A 16,962-nucleotide genomic window follows, 5' to 3' on the forward strand; every position below is an offset into this window, starting at 1 on the left:
AGAAACAAAGAAAACTGCTTTTTGTCCTCAAATTGACTTAAATTTGCATTGCATTTCAATCCAGAATCAACATTAATGATTTTATAAACCAAAATCAAACTTTCAGCAGAATTCTTGTAGTCCATTGGCTACCCTTCCTTCCGCAGCTGCTGAACTTACAAATGCATTACGAAAAAAAATACAACTGCTAAAAGAATGACCGAAGAAAATGTGGAACAAAATAAACTTCTTTACTAGAATAAAAAAAAATTTTAAAAAAAATAAAAAACTAAGACAACCATCCATTCTGCCACATAACAGCATACACCAATCCCAATGCCTAATAACTATGTTATATATCTATCATTTATCAACAATACCAACAACCGGCATCTTATTTGCAGTGTCATCACAATTCCCAATCCATGAAATGAAAATCTCACATAAAATTTGTAGCACTAGAGACATTTGTTCTTGATAGCAATGTTCACTGTCAAACCACTGATCAAGTGAATAATCATATTAATAATAGTCAGAAGAACCTGCTTAAAGAAGCAAAGAGATAATTTACGCAGAATAGACAGGTAGCTCACTTGAATAACACAAATTACTTTACCATGAAATACGGTTTAAATAAAAATGGAAGTAAGAATGACACAACTTCTGCTGGCAGCAGTTCCAGTGGCAACAACTGAAAAAGCTTCCAAAACGCTCCGACTGTTGAATGCTATTCCATCCTACATGACATTGACATATATGAAGGCTAGAGGGTAGTCATGATTAAATGGCTGCATGCTTAAAGTAAGCCTAAGCTACAGTAGAACATTTTCTGTCAAGGAGACAATGATATTGGCAGTATACGATTTGAATGTCTAGATTACTTGTTTTACTGCTTGTTTTATAAACCGAAGCCCAAATGTCTGTTGTAACTTATATCAGCATACTTTCTTCAAATTATAAAACCATGACTATGTTGGCACATATCACTTAAAATATTATAACAGTATCAATTATTTTTGGGATTTAGAGTAAGTTACATGTGCTGTTAACAATAGCAAGTATTTAACTTTGCGATGCCAATTAAACTCGTAATGCCAATGCACATCTCTTTCCATTTTTTTGGTTGGAGTTCAAAAGAAGGTTGCATTTGTCGCTACATTTAACTTCAGGAAATTAAATGCCTAATGCTAGTATATATCTCTATCTTTTCACTTTTTCTAGTACTTTTTTGGGTTTGGCCATGATTAATGAACTTGTTCTGTAATCATAGGCATTAATAACCTAAATTCCGCATTTGTTTCAAAACTTGAGCTCCAAATTCCCTATTTCCTTTTGTTGTTATTTAGACAATCAAAAGTTTTTCACTACATCTAGCCTTTCAAATTACATCCCAATTCTCATACGTGCATTGCGGTATAATCAGACTGATAGTAAGATCCTCCTTTAAAACAATCAATAATATGTAAAGAAATTTATTTCCAGCCAAAAGGAAATGCTCATAACAGCTCTGTTAACCATCAATTAATTGCATAAAAAGCTAGCAAACACATAATCAATGCCCCTTTGCAGTAAAAATTTATTCTAGTTTTCCCAAAACTACACCCTAACTAAAATTTGTTCCATACCTAAAAGGATCTCTCGAAAACTTGTTCCAATAAGATGATCCGAATACAGTTAAAACAAGGATTACAAGAAGAAAGATGCCTAATTAGAGGGAGCTACAATCAATCATTTTACACAAGTGACATACTTACTAGCATTGCAGGTGTCTTTATGCTTCATGTTTGACTGTCAATGTTGCCCATGACTTTTGTTCATAGAGTGCCGTCGAAGGAGCTTTTTACCAGGAGTTTGGTGATCATCCTGCATAAGGAAATAGCCTATTAGTTGTGGAAATGAGGTTAGTCTAGCAGTGTCAAGCAGATCAAAGGTTCCAGTTGCCGGTAGCAGCTGCTCCCATTATTGTCCAATGATAAGGCATGAATTATAACTACCTAGACATTAAAGGAGTTAGCTCTTTCCCGAAGAGAACAAGTTCAATTACAGAAATTATTAACCTACATCTGACAATTCTCATTGAGAAGCACAAGCACCAATAATTAATTAAAAATAATCCATCATCCAAAATTTTCCACCCTCCTTTGCTTAAGATATAATAACTGCTAGCATTTGGCTCAATGATAGAAGCGTGTATTCCCCTACTCAAGAAGAGGGTTTGATGGCCCCTTTCCCCAAAATAAGAAAAGATATAATAACTGCTACAACAGTATTAGTTTAAATGAATATGAGCTACCAATTTTTTTCACTCTCCTTTGCTAATGGTATGCTAATTGTACAAAATATTGGTTTAAATGAATAAGAACTAACCAAATAAGGGAGGAGTGAAAGTACCACAGCCCACATAGGTTAAATCCTTAATTGGCTCATTAAAGCATAATTGTCAGATATAAGCAGTAGGTCATAGCTCGTAAGTAAATTTAGTGGAAGATGGAAACCTTCACAGCCTTAGACTCTTTTCGCAAAGGGCTAGAGCAAGGACACACTGATACAAACAGCAAATAATTCAAAAAAACATGTATGTAAGAACAGGAACCAGATTCATGACTTGACAGCAGGGACTAGCTAGACCATCCTCTTCTGATTCTTCAAAAAATAACAGTATTCTAGTCATCAATGAGAGCATTCAACAAGCTGCTCAATCAAGAAAACGAAAGCTAAAGTCCCAGATCCACCATTGTTCAGTATTAAGACAACTAACCTTATGCAATGATGCAGCTGACTCAGACTGTACTGTCTGCACAGGAATATGACCCAGTGATCGCAGGGCATCCAAGGCATCCAAGGTCAGCTGCCATCCACAAAGTGCAACAACATCAGCACTGGTGCTGGAGCCCGAGTTACTACAGCCAGCAGCAGCAACATTTCCATTCACCCAGGGGCAAAACTGGTTGTGATGAATAATTGGATCAAACTCTATAGCTTCTTCATAATTGCTTTCTCCTTTTGGCGGCCCTAAACATCAACTAGTCTTGATAAGGCATCCAGAACAGAGACAGGAAGGAAATAGAACCAGAGAACAACGAACAAATAAACACGACCTTCGAAATTTCAAACAGTTAAATGAAACACATAGATTACAACCTGGGCTTGTGCATAATCAAATCCACATAAAAATAAGTCAAATAAATGAAGGTAATGTCAGTTAGAATTGAACTGGTACACATTTCTATGCAGATATGGCACACTGCTAAATGCTAATTATGTATAGATCTAGCAGTCTATAGAAACAAAAATATAACCCAGATAGATTAAATTAGCTACAGCCTAGAAGACACAAATGTTTATGATCCCAATAATAGATCATTTCTACTGCTTCAGCAGACTGAATGAAAGCAATTTCAAACTAACTTTGAGGGTTACCATTGAAAGCTATAGACAATTTGAAGAGAGATTATACCATATTAAATTCAGTGCAAAATAGACTTCTATCTTTGAAAGTTCCCCAAAAGTTATTTCAAATTATAGCATGCGGAAGATCAAATTCCACACATGCATCATCATAATATTCTAAATGCAAAGTAAGCTATTAGTCCTCAACGTGTACGTCAACTAGTAACAGCAAACATAATAACAGATATTTAAATTACCCAAAAAATATTGTATGCAAACTGAGTAGTCATTTTATGCATAGAGGCTAAAGTTTGAAAATCCACTAAGAACTAGGTGATGCAACTATTGTTCAAAATTGGAACCAAGAGTTCCTAGTTCTCAAAAGAACCTAAAACCAACCACATTTTACATTCAATGCAATTTTACATTCAATGGAAGAAGTTATTCACTACAATATACAGTATATCATTAGATTCAGGTTTCAAGAATCAAGACAATCTGAAATATCCAGGAAAGAATCAAACTCACAAAAACCATGGATAATAGAATAAATTTATGCACAAGTAGCACAAAAACCATAGATAGTAGAATAAATTTATGCACAAGTGGCACCAAAGAGGGGAATCTCGCTTTTGTTTACATCCAGTTTTCCAATGAACTAGTTTATCATCTTATTTATGTGTTATTTTAGTATGATAAACGCATAAAAAAAAGGCCCAAAACTACCAAAGAACAGCCCTAAAGAGCCTTCAAAAGTAAAATCAATGCTAATCTTACGGCTTGGATCTACCAAGTAAGGACATAGAATTTACCTATCCCATGCGCAACAGCATAATCTGACTCTGGGTCTGGGTATGGACAATTGTTTATGGAAGATGATTTTCCGGCATTTGTGACCTCTTTCTTCGGTGTTTCATTACCAGAGTACAGATTAGCATTGCAGGAAAGAGAAGGATGAGCACTGTTATCTGGGACTAACTTGCAGCTTTGGCTTATCTTTTCACCACTTTCAACAGACTCTGCCTTGGCAGAACCATCAACTTTTGAACCACTGTCCGCCCTTCCTAGAGAGCGAGACAGCATTTCTTGGCTGTCACCATGAGGATCCTCTCTATTTATCTCATCAGGAACAACCTCATCCATCAACCCAGGATCTGGAGCAGATTCACCTGTTTGACCCTGATTTTCAGCATCTTCTATTCTGGGTTCTACATCACCAACTACACTAGCTGTTCTATGCACAGAGACATCTGCTCCATGGATTTCAGCTTCATGGCTGGCGCACATACCGACACTCCCCCCACTAATTCCAAAACTGAGCCCATCCCTGGCCTGAGCTGTCACAGTTTCAGCATTGAAAATTTCCTCACCGTCATTTGTACTGCTGATGCCCATTTCTCCTGGAACTGCTTCAGCAGCTGGTTGGAAACAAATACTCTGCTGAGCTTGATTACTATAATTCAACTCTGATGTGTCATTCATGTCAAGGTGGCCATATGTACTTGATGAGGGAAAATGGATATCATCAACATCTCCACGATAATTCTCAACACTTTCCATTGAGTCATCATCTGCACTGTGGCACACAGTATCCATAGCAATGACAGAGGATGCACGTGTTGAGTCTCTAGTTGAAGGTATTCCAATAACATGGTCGCTTCCTTGCCTAAACAGAGCAACTCTACTGCCATCTGCATAAGTTTCAAAACCAATCGAATGGCTTGGACCTGCATCAGATGAGTCTCTTGGATAAGGGGAGCAGTAAGTATCAAAAATATCTGAATCACGAGCACGTTTTGAAGGCCCAGCAGAATATTGTCTGCCATCAGTGACTTCGTCACCATCACGATCGATGACAGTTCCTTCAACACTATCAGCCTGCTGCACCCGTAACTGTGGCCTGTCATCTGAACTGGCACCTATTTCCAAGCTTCGCTTGCGAGAACTAGGACCCCGTGATTCATAAGAAGCTGCTCGATCACCAACCTCACTACCTGATGGTTGCCCAATCATTAGATCCCTACCCATGTCTGCATCATTCATATTTCTGGATGTCATAGTTTTACCCAACTGATTAAAAGAAAGACCCCCAGCCATCGTAAGATTCAAATCAACATCGGTTTTTTGCATCAATTTTCTCTCATCAGTTGTTCCTACTTCATCACGGTCTTCAGTCTGTTCTTTCTCCGGATCATCAGCAGCAAGCCAACCACCAATTCCACTGGCAGCACTTACTCCACGTGTCAATCCCATTTTTTTGCTTGTATCAGGGATGTCAATGTTGTTGGGAGCAACACGAGCAGGTCGAGGAACAGTTAAAAAATCCAATATCCTGACAGCAGCACCACATAAGCTACAATCTAACAAAGGTGACCTAAATTCAGATCTAGACTCCATGACTAAGAATTTGTTTTTTCCAGAGTCCTTGGCTGAAGCATGTTTGCTAGGTCCAGGATCGTGTGAAAGATGGACCTGGGCTGCGCTAGGGCCAAAAGAACATCCATTTCTAGCTGATTGAGCAGAATGTTCTTCACAGTCTTGAACATTTAGAAGCCATCTTGGTTCCCATCCACACAAGCTTATCAGCTTTTGTGACTGCAAAAGGTAAAGCACATAAGAACATTGAAACATTGCCATTTACCAGCAGATAAAAATATCATTAATATATCTTACGCGATAATATAGACAAAAAGCAGCATCTCTAGAGTTATCAAGTTCTTGTATACTCTCTGATCTGGATTCAAGCTCTGTCATAAAATTCTGCAACTGAGACAGAAGGCGATCAACCTGTGGACCCCAAGACACTCGCATATGTTCCACTGCAGATGCAGCTATGACAGGAAGGGACTGAAACTGCAAAAGTCCATCACATCTATCCTTGTATCCTGCAATTAGAGCAGACTGAGGTGCTGGAGGGAATTGGACCAAGCTTTCTTGACAGCTGTTTCCTCTCCAAGGACAAGCAACTTTGTGCCCAACATCCAGCTGCTTAGAAAAGGCTACACCAGCATCCTCAGCTTGAGAAAGAAAAAATTCCCAAAAAGAAGATAAATATCATTAGCAGATGAAAAATGGCAAAGAAGAGAGACCATAGCATAGTATATGACAAGCATGTGAAAAATGGCAAAGAAAAGAGACCAAAACAAAGTGTATGATAAGCAACTTACTGCTAGCATAATCACGAGAACTGCAAACACACCACACCCCCCCCCCCAAAAAAAAAAAAAAAAGAAACACTATCCATAACATTAATTTCATGACAACCAAACCCCCACTTCTACGTTAGAATAAACCAAAACAATTGTTATTGCTATTGACCACCATAACAAGTAAGAGCTAATGCAACATCAAGTATGAATAAAACAAACACAAATGGTTTAATTCACCATTTCCAATTAGCTGATCTAAAGAAAACAAATAAGAGCAGAAGAAGTATTAAGCATCAATCACTTGGAAACATATACAAAGACACATTCATAAAGCTTTCCTGTAATTATGATTCTTAGCTACAACTATGTCAAATTAAATGCCATAAACCATTCCTAGACAGGCAAAGAACTACAGTTTCCTATTAGCACAACTAATTTAAAAGAAAAAGAAAAACATAACTGCTCCAAAACTGAGTTCTTTTTTCTATTTGTCCATCTACCAAATCATTGTTCATCTATTTTCTTATATATCAGTAAAAATGTCTCAAAGCATCTAATATGTAGAAGGACCTAGGTATTTGTGGTGTCCATTAAAGCTGTAAATGAGAAAAAAGAAATAGTCAAATTACAGCAGCTAACCTTCAGAAGCAGCCCAGGATGGGGAGGAAGCAAAATGCAGGCATGCCCCACATGTTTCGCATGCAATTTTATCAACATCTATATTCATCCAACCTCTCTGAGCACAAGCCAATGAGCTCGCAACCTGCAATTAATTTGAAAAGGATCAGATTGATGCCTTAAGATCTTATTAAGCATATTCTATAACGTAAAGAAAAATGAATGTTTTAGACTTGATGCAACCACTTTTAACTCCAAGAGAAATTTAGAAGTTTATATTTAACAGTGGGTCCATGATGTTCATTGTAATAGGGAATTGTCCATTTGTGATATATACCAGAGATCAATACATACAAGCAAAGAAAACACCACGTCAGTTCAATGCAAACTCCAATAATAAGGAGATACCTCAGCAAGGGTGTACCTTAGGTTTCCCAAACCAATTTATAGGCTTAAATGTAGCCAAACGCCTAAGAAGATCCCCTCTTTCCCATGGTCGGCATGATGGTCTTGATGATCCAAGAGCAGATCCACCAGCACTAGTACTGAGTGAAGTCCATGGTGCTTGGGATCCAACAAAAGACTGAGAAGCTGCTTTGGAATTGTGTCCATGACCAGACCAATCTATACTGCCAACATTTGTTGGAACAGCAGGTGAAGATGCCCCAGCAGAACTGAAAAGAACAAGAAGCATAACTCTTTTTTTTCTTTTCCGAATTCATAATGAAGCATCATGAATATGATTATTTCATATAAAATGAATAAATTAACAAATAGGCATGTTCATGCCTCCTCGTACTGTAAGTTAACAAGTCCCTTACATTTCAGTTTCTTTAACTTGAAATAACTTTCCTGCTAATGAAATGACATTCCTAGCAGACTTGAACCCAGTTTCCATCCTTTAAGCCCCCCACCCCTCAAAAATAACCACAAAAAAGGGTAATCTAGGGCTTAGCACGTTGACAAAACAACCATAGAAGTGATGAACAAATATCCTGTCTAGATCATCAAAGCATTATCACTGTGTTCTTCCTTTACATCACTCAAAACTCGAGCACAATTTTTCTAGCAGAATGAACACTATCATTCATTTCAGATCCTTCTATATTATTGCTTATTTCCAAGGGGCATGAAATATCCAGCTACGGGTCCAATCTCAAATTCATAATCTTAGAGACAAAAGCAAGCAACCCAGTTTACTTGACCAACAAAAAAAAGCAAGGATAAAATTGAGTACAACCGATTAAGTTTCCATATAAAGCCATGTTAAGTGTCTAGACAAATATATATACATAACCCTGTCCTTGAAATGCAAAAACTAAGTTAGATTCATGGTTTTTAATTTTTTTTCTGTTTTTCTTTTTTAGATTGAAGAGAGAGTGCGCCCTGGGACAAACTTAGGATCTCTAGCCAAACCCCACCCCTCATTACTTGTCCTTCACTTTCCCAGCAAACAAACCACTTCGCTTTAACTAAATCTCAATCGTTTCTCCCTTTCCAAAACAATTAAACTCAACTGTAACTCCCAATCTTTCTCTCCTCGCTTTTCCCAGCTGCCAAACACAGCCAAGAAATCTAACCCTAACCCTAACCGCACAGAAACACAGCAAATTGATTGTAATAAAAACCCCAGCTTCACCAAGAATAACAGAGATTGCGGAAACAAAACCCTAACATGAGAATTGAGTTGAAAAGATAGTGAAAGAAGAGAGTGAGAGTTGGTAGGTACCTCGCAGCAGGAGTGGGATCTATGGTCCCACCAGAGCTAATAACCTCTTCTCTCATAGCAGCGCCTTCCCTCCTACCTCCTTTGGCCTAAAGAAAATACCAATAGCAATAATGTCGAAACAGAGACCAACGATTGAGTCGAAACCGAGTAACTAGTTTGACGTTGTCCGCTCCATTTTATAGCGAGTATACTTGCCAGACGCGCGCAACACGAGTAATTAGTTTTCGGTCATGGATATGGGCCGGGCTCTTTTCTCAGTATTTGGGCCTCCCAGCTCTCGCTTCTTTAAGCCCATCAAGTTATAAAGCAAATTAGGAAAAAGATTACGAGTGGAAAATCCACTTAAATAGTCTCTAATTTTTGTTACTAATTAACTTTCCTTTCAAAGCTTTACATATATTTACTTCAGATTTTTGGAGTCAAAACTTGGTCACTTGCCTGTTAAAAGGACTTGTCTCCAATTTTGCCTTATTATATAGGAAGAAAGAAATAAAAGCAACACGTTTCAATCCCAAACACTATTTTTCTTTTTTCTTTTTCCCGTTTTATTTATTCATAAATTCAAGTGATTGGTACAATTAAGTTCTCAAAACAGCAGAGCAATAAGGTAAATAAGTTCTTTCTGGATCACAGCATCCAGCAGAGACAGACATAAAGCTGGCACATGTATAGAGTATTTTACACAGTAAAGTTACAACCATTGGAAACAAGATGAACATTCCTTTGAGTAACCAGTATCTGAGGTTCGCCCAAGAGAACTGACCAATGCGCATTGTGGAAAAAGCCAGTCATCGCGATGGAGCAGAACCAGCAGCAGCTCCTGCAATCATTGTAGGAATACCATGAAAGAAACCCAAAGATGGAAGAGTCAAATTATTGTCCCTAGTAGATGCTAGGAATGAAAATTTTTTGACAACTAAGAAACTGGCTTTCTAATTTCTCACATTTCTTTAATGTAAATAAATAAATTATAATAGAACCCAGAGCATGAGAGCAACCTACGCTACATATCGGAAAGTTGATGTAATTTAGTTTAATTTCACTTGTTCATCATTCCAACAGAATATAACATTTCCAAACTGCTAAATACTGACACACTATTAAGTCATGCACGATAAGTTCATATATACACACACTTCAAATATTTTCCAAAAGGGTGAAGGCTGAAGGGATCAGATGAAAACACAACATATTTTCCCCAAATAAGGAGAAGGAGATTCCAGTTAGCTCACACAGACAACAACTTTAACTTTCAGTCCTGCTGCTGCCCTAGTATGAATATATGTTCGATTTAGATTCTCCATTAAACTAAAAGCATAGGAGGTTAGGTAATTGACATTTCAATTAAACACTTAACTAACTGGTATGATATACTAACCATCCTTTTCTTCCACTTTTCCTTCCTCTGCTGTTTTCCAAACAATATCTTTTAGCCCAGTAGAGAGATTATTGTAGAACTGTAAATTGAAGAAAGCAGAGTGTAAATTCAAGGTCCTATAAAGCCAGAGGTAAAAAGAAAGGGAAAAAAACTCAGGTCAACTTCAAACCATGGAACACCAAATTGAGATGCTTTTTGCATGACTTTACATGATAAAATGACCGTGGTTATCAGCAAATGACTAAATGAGACTATCTACTATATTAACAGTAAAGAGGCCTAGAATATCTATTAAATGAGGAAGCATTTTAATAAGTAAACAACACAGCCACACTAACATCAGGTCTGATACCTTGTGAAATTCCAGGGTATCTCCGCCAGACTTTCGAAGTTCAACCATGCAAAGTGAAGGAGCCACCTGAAAAATCTGAAATGGGAAAGAGGCATGGCTGGGGGGGTTATGGACCAGATCATCAATAACCACGTCCAAACAACTTTTAGTGAAGCAAACGGAAATTATGCTCAAAAGATAAAGGCTGAAAGAGAGGTACCTCCGTTGTAACAGCCAAATGACCCTTACGTCCAGTTTTTTCTCCTAGAAGCTTCATCTGAGATGGGCAAAAAAGAAAAAATGATTCATCAGAAATGAGAAAATAATTTAACATTTGATTACTGATTTGTAGTCAAAGAGATTATATATCATCTCAATCGAAGTACATATTAATCTTCCTATTTCAGCCAACAAGCCTCAGAGACATGGAACTATTCAAGTGCTTAATGCAGATATCCAATACTCCAGTTCTATTAGCAAGAACTTGATACCAAAACAACCTTTACCAAATGAAGTTGGTAAACAAGCATTAATCAAAATTGAATCTAGCACTTTAAAATATAGACCACTGCTTCATGGAACAGGTGATACAGTAATTAACAAATAATAAAATATCATGATAAGTAAGCATGAAAAATGGAAAGTTTTTTCACATAAACAATAAAAGCAAATTCATCCATCTAAATTTCTTAAGAAGATCAAAAGCAGTCACAACACAAGAAAGAGATTAAACCTTGTAGTTATTTTTCTTCACATCAAAACCCAAGGGCATTGCAGCTTCCTCTATTTTTGAGATTATCTCATTAGCAGGACATTTGGAAGTGAATCTTGTTTCCCGTTTAACAAGTCCCTGTAATCAGAGGAAATTGCAGCCACCTTATCTTTCAAGGTTACGTATTTTGAGTAAGATAACAAATAATATCCAAGAGGTACCCATTCTTGGTCAAACTATGTAATAATAACATAACATGTCCCATCAGATTTGACAGATAGTCTAAACATTTTTTTTTTTAGTTAATATTCAACCAGGCTGCATTCTCAAGAACTAAATTTTTAATTGCAGCAAAAAAGGACCAGTAGATAATGGAACACACGAATTATCTATTGCATGCTTTAAAATGGCTAAAATAATTTATGGGCTAACTCCTTAGTTCAAGAAAATTATCTGAGTGATATCTTTCTGTGACTTTGCAACCAAAGGGCTTCCACTTCATTGGATGAATCAAATTGTTGGATTCTCAAGGGTTTTTTATTTATTTTGCATATAATATATTACAACTAAGTAAGATATGATTGGTTAACATACCATTTGCTTCTCAAACAGACTACTGAGGTTGAGACCCTGAGATGTAGAGATAAGTTCAAATGCATTCATAGTAGCAGGTACTCTAGGCCCTTCTTCTCGCCGTTCAACAACAAGGTTTTGAGTATCCTGTTACCAAAATCATGTAAAAAGACTCATCTCATTGCATCGACACCACAAAACTGTGTTCCATATGTGAAAAACACAACTCTTACCCCTGATTCATTGAAAATGACATCCACATCATCAAGACTAACATCAGCTTGCTCAAACCTAGGTGGAATATATCCTTTCTTAAACCACTCATTCTCAATAATCTCAGGAATTGTTATCCTCTGGTATAATCACAAGTAATAAAGAGTGAAAATGATATCCAAAAACAACTTAAAGAGAACATCAAGGACAGCAATCTTTGGGACAAAATCAATTCAAAAAATACCACCAGAAAACCAAAAAATCTTTGAAACAGGTAGAAAGAAAGAAACCATGGATGAAGGGGAAGAGACAAGAACTTACTGTCAATGGATTAGGGTCTAGGATTCTCTTGATTAATTTCTTTGCACTTGAGGAGAACCATGGAGGACAATTGAAGTCGGCTTTAAATATCTGCAATCAGGAAAATACTTCAGAGAAAGCATTTTAAACATAGAAGAAACAACTAAAGCTTAATTGCAAGTTAATTTATCAGCAGCATGACAGCATTGCTGTATGCAGATACAAATATGACAGGCTTCTGTTTTTCTGTCTTATTTGTGTGCACATGAACTTTTCTTATTGATATCTCCAATGTATTGTCCTACCTGGCTATGAGTTATAGCTAACTTAATGCCAAAAGCAATAATTTTCCAAGCCAGCAACCACTAATAACAAAGACATTTAGTGTTTTAATTTATTCTTTAAAACAACAAATACTGATTGAGGAAATGGTGACTGGCTAACAATAAAATCCAAATCAATATTTATCAGGAATAAATTATGTCCAGAATATGATACCATTTCATTCTTTGATTGATTTATGTCAATGATGACTTAATAACACATATTTATTCAGCAAAATTGTTTGCTTTTGAAGTAGAAGGAAAAAGAACTTTGAGAGACAAAAAAAAGAGAAGAAGCACCTTTTTATATAAAGCCGTCAAATTGGAGTCCTCAAAAGGCAAGTAACCAGCCATTAAGACAAAGAGTATCACACCACATGACCAAAGATCTGCCCTAGCTCCATCATAGCCTTTATTGTTGATCACCTGAAAAGTAAGAGCACATAGACAATAAAGAAAAGCTAATGGATCATAAAGAAAAGGAATCGTGTTTGCAATAAAAACAGATGTACCTCTGGTGCAACATAATTTGGTGTTCCACAAGTTGTGTGAAGTAACCCATCCTCCTATATCAAAAGGACAACATATTCAGTTTTGAATTGTTTTATCAGTATATTACAAAAAGCTGCATGACAAAAAGCCATCCAGTAAGGAAAACCAAATAAAATATGCTTCTAGGTTCTGCCATCTTCTTTTGCTACCCACAAAATTCAAGTGTCCAAGCAAGACTAAAACTGTGCACATGCAAAGTGGGCACCATGTCATCCTTCACTCAAGTGAAAAAGTAAAGTGATAGTACAAGACAACACAGAGCAAGCAGCCACAGAAGTAATCCATAATGAATATAAGATCTTGGGGGAAATATTATAGTAAGATATTAAGACAGCACACTCACTCGAACTTGCTGAGGTAAAGCACTCAAACCAAAATCTGAAATTTTAAGAACTCCATTAGCATCCAGCAGCAAATTCTCTGGCTGTAAATTACAAAACACAGCCATGATATATCAAAGAAATTTACATATTTAACTGTTATAGGAAAAGGATTAATGAACACAAAATATATCCCACACCTTCAGGTCTCGATGGTAAACACCTCTGCTATGGCAGTAATCTACAGCATTAATAAGCTGCTGAAAATACTTTCTAGCTTCATCTTCCTTTAACCGCCCTCTGCTAGCCTGGCTCACGAACAAAACCAGGACAAATGCCAGATTAATAACAGTTATCAAACACTGATGAACAACTGAGATTTGATTCCTCATAGCACTTATACTTTGCCAACAGTAAAACACAAAGTTTTTACTACTGCTATCTTACAATTTTGTCAAAAAGTTCACCACCAGTCACAAATTCCAAAACAATGTATATTTTCGTCTTGCTAGCCATCACCTACACCAAGAATACTGCTAGAAGTTACCAAGAAGCATAGACATACCATACTAATAATGGTTATAAAGCCAAATGGAATCCTTTTCTGACAAAATGCCAGCTAGATTCCAAAGGGAACAACTAAAAGATACAAGGAAGAAATGCATGGAGATTAACAAAATAACTAGACTAAGATATACAAGAGAAACTTCGTGACAAACCTCATACATATGGATGACATTTGGGTGTCTAATTAGTTTCATTGTTGAAATTTCACGTTTAATCTGCAAAGGAGAAAGAGAATAAATACAATGTAGCATGCACAAGGTAAAACAGAAATGAGATTCAGGAAAAACAAAAAAAAAAAAATTCTGAAAGTAAGGATATAATTTGCATGGCATCTAAGTGTCAGCAGTGAATAAGGAGAAAATTCAAGCGGTGTAGTAACAGTTCAAAAAAGAAAGTTTGTTAAAAGTCCAGACATAAAATTTTTTAAGGAAAAAATTATCATTATTTTCTGTTTATTACTATTTCGGAGAATAATTTCTTTCTAGGTCAGATATGGTGTAACCAAATGAGAGACGGTCGGATAAGTTAAATTCGATTTAGAACATTTGATTTCAGAATTAAGTCAAACACAAATAAACGTGTATAATTTCTGCCAAACTGGAGGGGGATGGAACCCCGTAGAAAAACCAATTGTCTACCATTGACTTATTAGGTTGACTTCTACCTTCTTCTACAAGCTAATTCCTATTCCCCATGAAACCTAGACAAATTGCAAATTTTGAACACTGAATCATCTTTTTATTCTAAAAAACACTGTGCAGGACCAAAATTAGTCAAATGAGAAACTATTACGATTATTTCTTATTGACAAATTAAGTTGACTCTACTTTTTTGGACATAAAAACTCTGTTGCTCTCTAGTCCTTAATACTCTGTTTTTCACCCCAAACAATCACTAAATCATCATATTCTCACAATTCTTTATTGAGTCACAAGAAAACAAAACCAAACAAAATAGTAAAGATAAGAAACTGTGAAGCAAATTGAATTTCAAAGTCAATTCATGGTTCGCACCCTGATTAATCAACAACAAAAAGACCAGAAAAATTATTCGAGTAACTAACAATCAGGAATTAGTTAAATTAAATGGAAATCAACCAGTTAATCGTTATGAGAAGAATTCCAATTAACATAGAATTAGGATTCAGTATCAAGAAAACTTTACAAATCAAATCAACAGTTAATTAGTAGTAGTAATATTCACTTTTTCAAAAGAGATTTACTGGAAAACAATACGAGTACCTGGCCAATCATCTTATGCTTCAAAACTTTCTCTTTGTCAAGAATCTTGATTGCTACATTCTGCTCGGTCTCTATATTCCTCGCAAACTTCACCTTTGCGAATGTTCCTTCCCCCAACGTCCTCCCTAGCTCGTACTTCCCCACACGTGTCCTGGTCCCTGCACTCGTGCGAGCTGCCATCACTTTCTCTGCGAATCCTTTTTATTTCTCTTAAATTTATTTTCCCTTTTTTTCCCAAAAATGTCCTCTATTTCTTTCTGTTTCTTCTAAAGCTTGCTGTTAATCAAAGACCTCTTCTTCTTGCATGGTTGCCATACCTGAGACTTAGCCACCCTCATTTTTTCTTCGTTTTTTCCTCAAAAAATAAATGGAATTCAAGAAAATCAATTCCCGTTTACCAAGCTTAAAACGGGAAAATAATTTAAAGCTCGACGATGACGGGGAAAATGTTGGAGAGAGAGAAAGCAGAAGCGGTGGCCATGGGATCAGACATGGAACCCATGAAGTCGAAGAAATCAACGGAGGAGAAATCGGTTTGAGAAAGGCACGTAGTGATGCTGAGGGATTTCTGAGCAAATTTCACGTGGACAAGATTGATGAAAAGGGCAATTTAATCATAGTACTTTAAACTCTTTTTTCCTTTTCCGAGGATTTTGATTTGCACGAAATTCAAGGGCGACTAGATTGGAGAAATCGAATCTGGAACGCAGATCTATGGAGGTTTTCTTGAGAAAATAATAAACTCAGTACTATAACAATGCAGGTTACTGGGAGATTAACTTGACGACTTTTTTTTTTTTTTGGACTTTATCACTGGTGAGAGAAGAGTTTTTAATGTTTTGGCGGTTTTAATATTTGGGTAATTATTGGACCAGGAGGAGAGGTGATCCTCTGCTTACAGGAACACCATTGCAACTTATAGAGTTTCCAATTTTTTGGCCAAATACATTAGGTTTCCCTTTTTCTTTAAATAGCAACCAAATATATATTAAGAATTTAAAGTTGACAGTTACAATTCTACCATATACTATTCAATTTTGTTGTAAGTTATTCTTCAGAATATTCTTTATGTTTGGTATTGACTGTTGACCCACCGTAAAGAGGTAGAAAGAAGAAAAAAATGTGACCAATTACCATATTCTTCATTTATTTTGAAAATTTTAGTTTTTTTAAGATGATTTGAATCTTCTTTGTGTCAATAAATAGATATATTTATCATTAAATCGAAGATTTGAACATCTAATTGTCATTATAATTATATTGTGATGTTTTTTATAAATAAAATATACGTAGCACTTTTTTTTTCTTATTTAATATTAAATATCTTTAAAATGTATCAATAGAAACCCTAAATCACAACAATTTGATTTACTAATTCATTTGTTAATGAAATTAAGATTTTTAACACCATATTAAAACATATAATAAAATGTCAATTCGTTACTATATATTTTAAGAAAATAATATATATATATATACACAAGTATGTGTGTATATATATAATATTTTACTTAAGTATTATTGTTTTAAAATAAAAAATTCTTCAAAAATAAAATAAAATGGATATACTATCCAAAAATAAGATAT

The 16,962-nt window shown here is 35.9% G+C and overlaps 2 protein-coding genes across 8 annotated transcripts; both read right to left on the reverse strand.

The window, feature by feature from the left end:
• Nucleotides 1–211: 211 nt before the first annotated feature.
• Nucleotides 212–9,024, reverse strand: LOC18596450 (IAP-like protein 1). 5 transcript variants are annotated; one of them, XR_001928332.2, is made up of 9 exons: nt 8,866–9,024; nt 7,561–7,810; nt 7,158–7,281; nt 6,043–6,386; nt 4,182–5,964; nt 2,738–2,991; nt 1,734–1,842; nt 596–716; nt 212–480 (listed from the first exon to the last, which is right to left on the reverse strand). XR_001928332.2 is itself a non-coding variant. In XM_088807229.1 (8 exons), the coding sequence occupies exons 1-7, from the start codon at nt 8,919–8,921 to the stop codon at nt 1,771–1,773; spliced, it is 2,883 nt and encodes a 960-aa protein (XP_088663355.1). In that variant the 5' UTR covers nt 8,922–9,024; the 3' UTR covers nt 212–480; nt 1,734–1,770. The 5 variants fall into 5 exon arrangements, 3 of the variants coding, with proteins under 3 accessions (XP_088663355.1, XP_017978395.2, XP_007024994.3); XR_016027040.1 differs by having other exon boundaries at nt 1,730–1,842; XM_088807229.1 differs by lacking the exon at nt 596–716.
• A 344-nt stretch (nt 9,025–9,368) lies between these two features.
• CIPK23 (CBL-interacting protein kinase 23) lies at nt 9,369–16,228 on the reverse strand. 3 transcript variants are annotated; one of them, XR_001928333.2, is made up of 15 exons: nt 15,376–16,228; nt 14,287–14,349; nt 14,015–14,086; nt 13,768–13,875; nt 13,591–13,671; nt 13,208–13,261; nt 12,996–13,121; nt 12,394–12,483; nt 12,093–12,212; nt 11,881–12,006; nt 11,308–11,424; nt 10,795–10,851; nt 10,596–10,692; nt 10,244–10,322; nt 9,369–9,685 (listed from the first exon to the last, which is right to left on the reverse strand). XR_001928333.2 is itself a non-coding variant. In XM_007024937.3 (15 exons), the coding sequence occupies exons 1-15, from the start codon at nt 15,553–15,555 to the stop codon at nt 9,654–9,656; spliced, it is 1,380 nt and encodes a 459-aa protein (XP_007024999.3). In that variant the 5' UTR covers nt 15,556–16,214; the 3' UTR covers nt 9,369–9,653. The 3 variants fall into 3 exon arrangements, 2 of the variants coding, with proteins under 2 accessions (XP_007024999.3, XP_007025002.3); XM_007024937.3 differs by having other exon boundaries at nt 10,596–10,670; nt 15,376–16,214; XM_007024940.3 differs by lacking the exon at nt 14,015–14,086 and having other exon boundaries at nt 10,596–10,670; nt 15,376–16,216.
• Nucleotides 16,229–16,962: the final 734 nt, after the last annotated feature.

The sequence above is a fragment of the Theobroma cacao genome, chromosome 6, assembly GCF_053813885.1.
Source record: "Theobroma cacao isolate CCN51 chromosome 6, ASM5381388v1, whole genome shotgun sequence".
Classification (NCBI taxonomy): domain Eukaryota; kingdom Viridiplantae; phylum Streptophyta; class Magnoliopsida; order Malvales; family Malvaceae; genus Theobroma; species Theobroma cacao.

Coding starts and splice junctions, on each gene's coding strand:
- CIPK23 (XM_007024937.3), bottom strand. CDS start 15,555: ATGGCAGCTCGCACGAGTGCAGGGACCAGGACACGTGTGGGGAAGTAC. Junction 13,876..14,014: donor GTGAACTTTTTGACAAAATT/GTAAGATAGCAG, acceptor TTCGTGAGCCAG/GCTAGCAGAGGGCGGTTAAA. Junction 13,262..13,590: donor CTTTACCTCAGCAAGTTCGA/GTGAGTGTGCTG, acceptor CTTTTGATATAG/GAGGATGGGTTACTTCACAC.
- LOC18596450 (XM_088807229.1), bottom strand. CDS start 8,921: ATGAGAGAAGAGGTTATTAGCTCTGGTGGGACCATAGATCCCACTCCT. Junction 7,811..8,865: donor GATCCCACTCCTGCTGCGAG/GTACCTACCAAC, acceptor TGTTCTTTTCAG/TTCTGCTGGGGCATCTTCAC. Junction 1,843..2,737: donor CAGCTGCATCATTGCATAAG/GTTAGTTGTCTT, acceptor TTCCTTATGCAG/GATGATCACCAAACTCCTGG.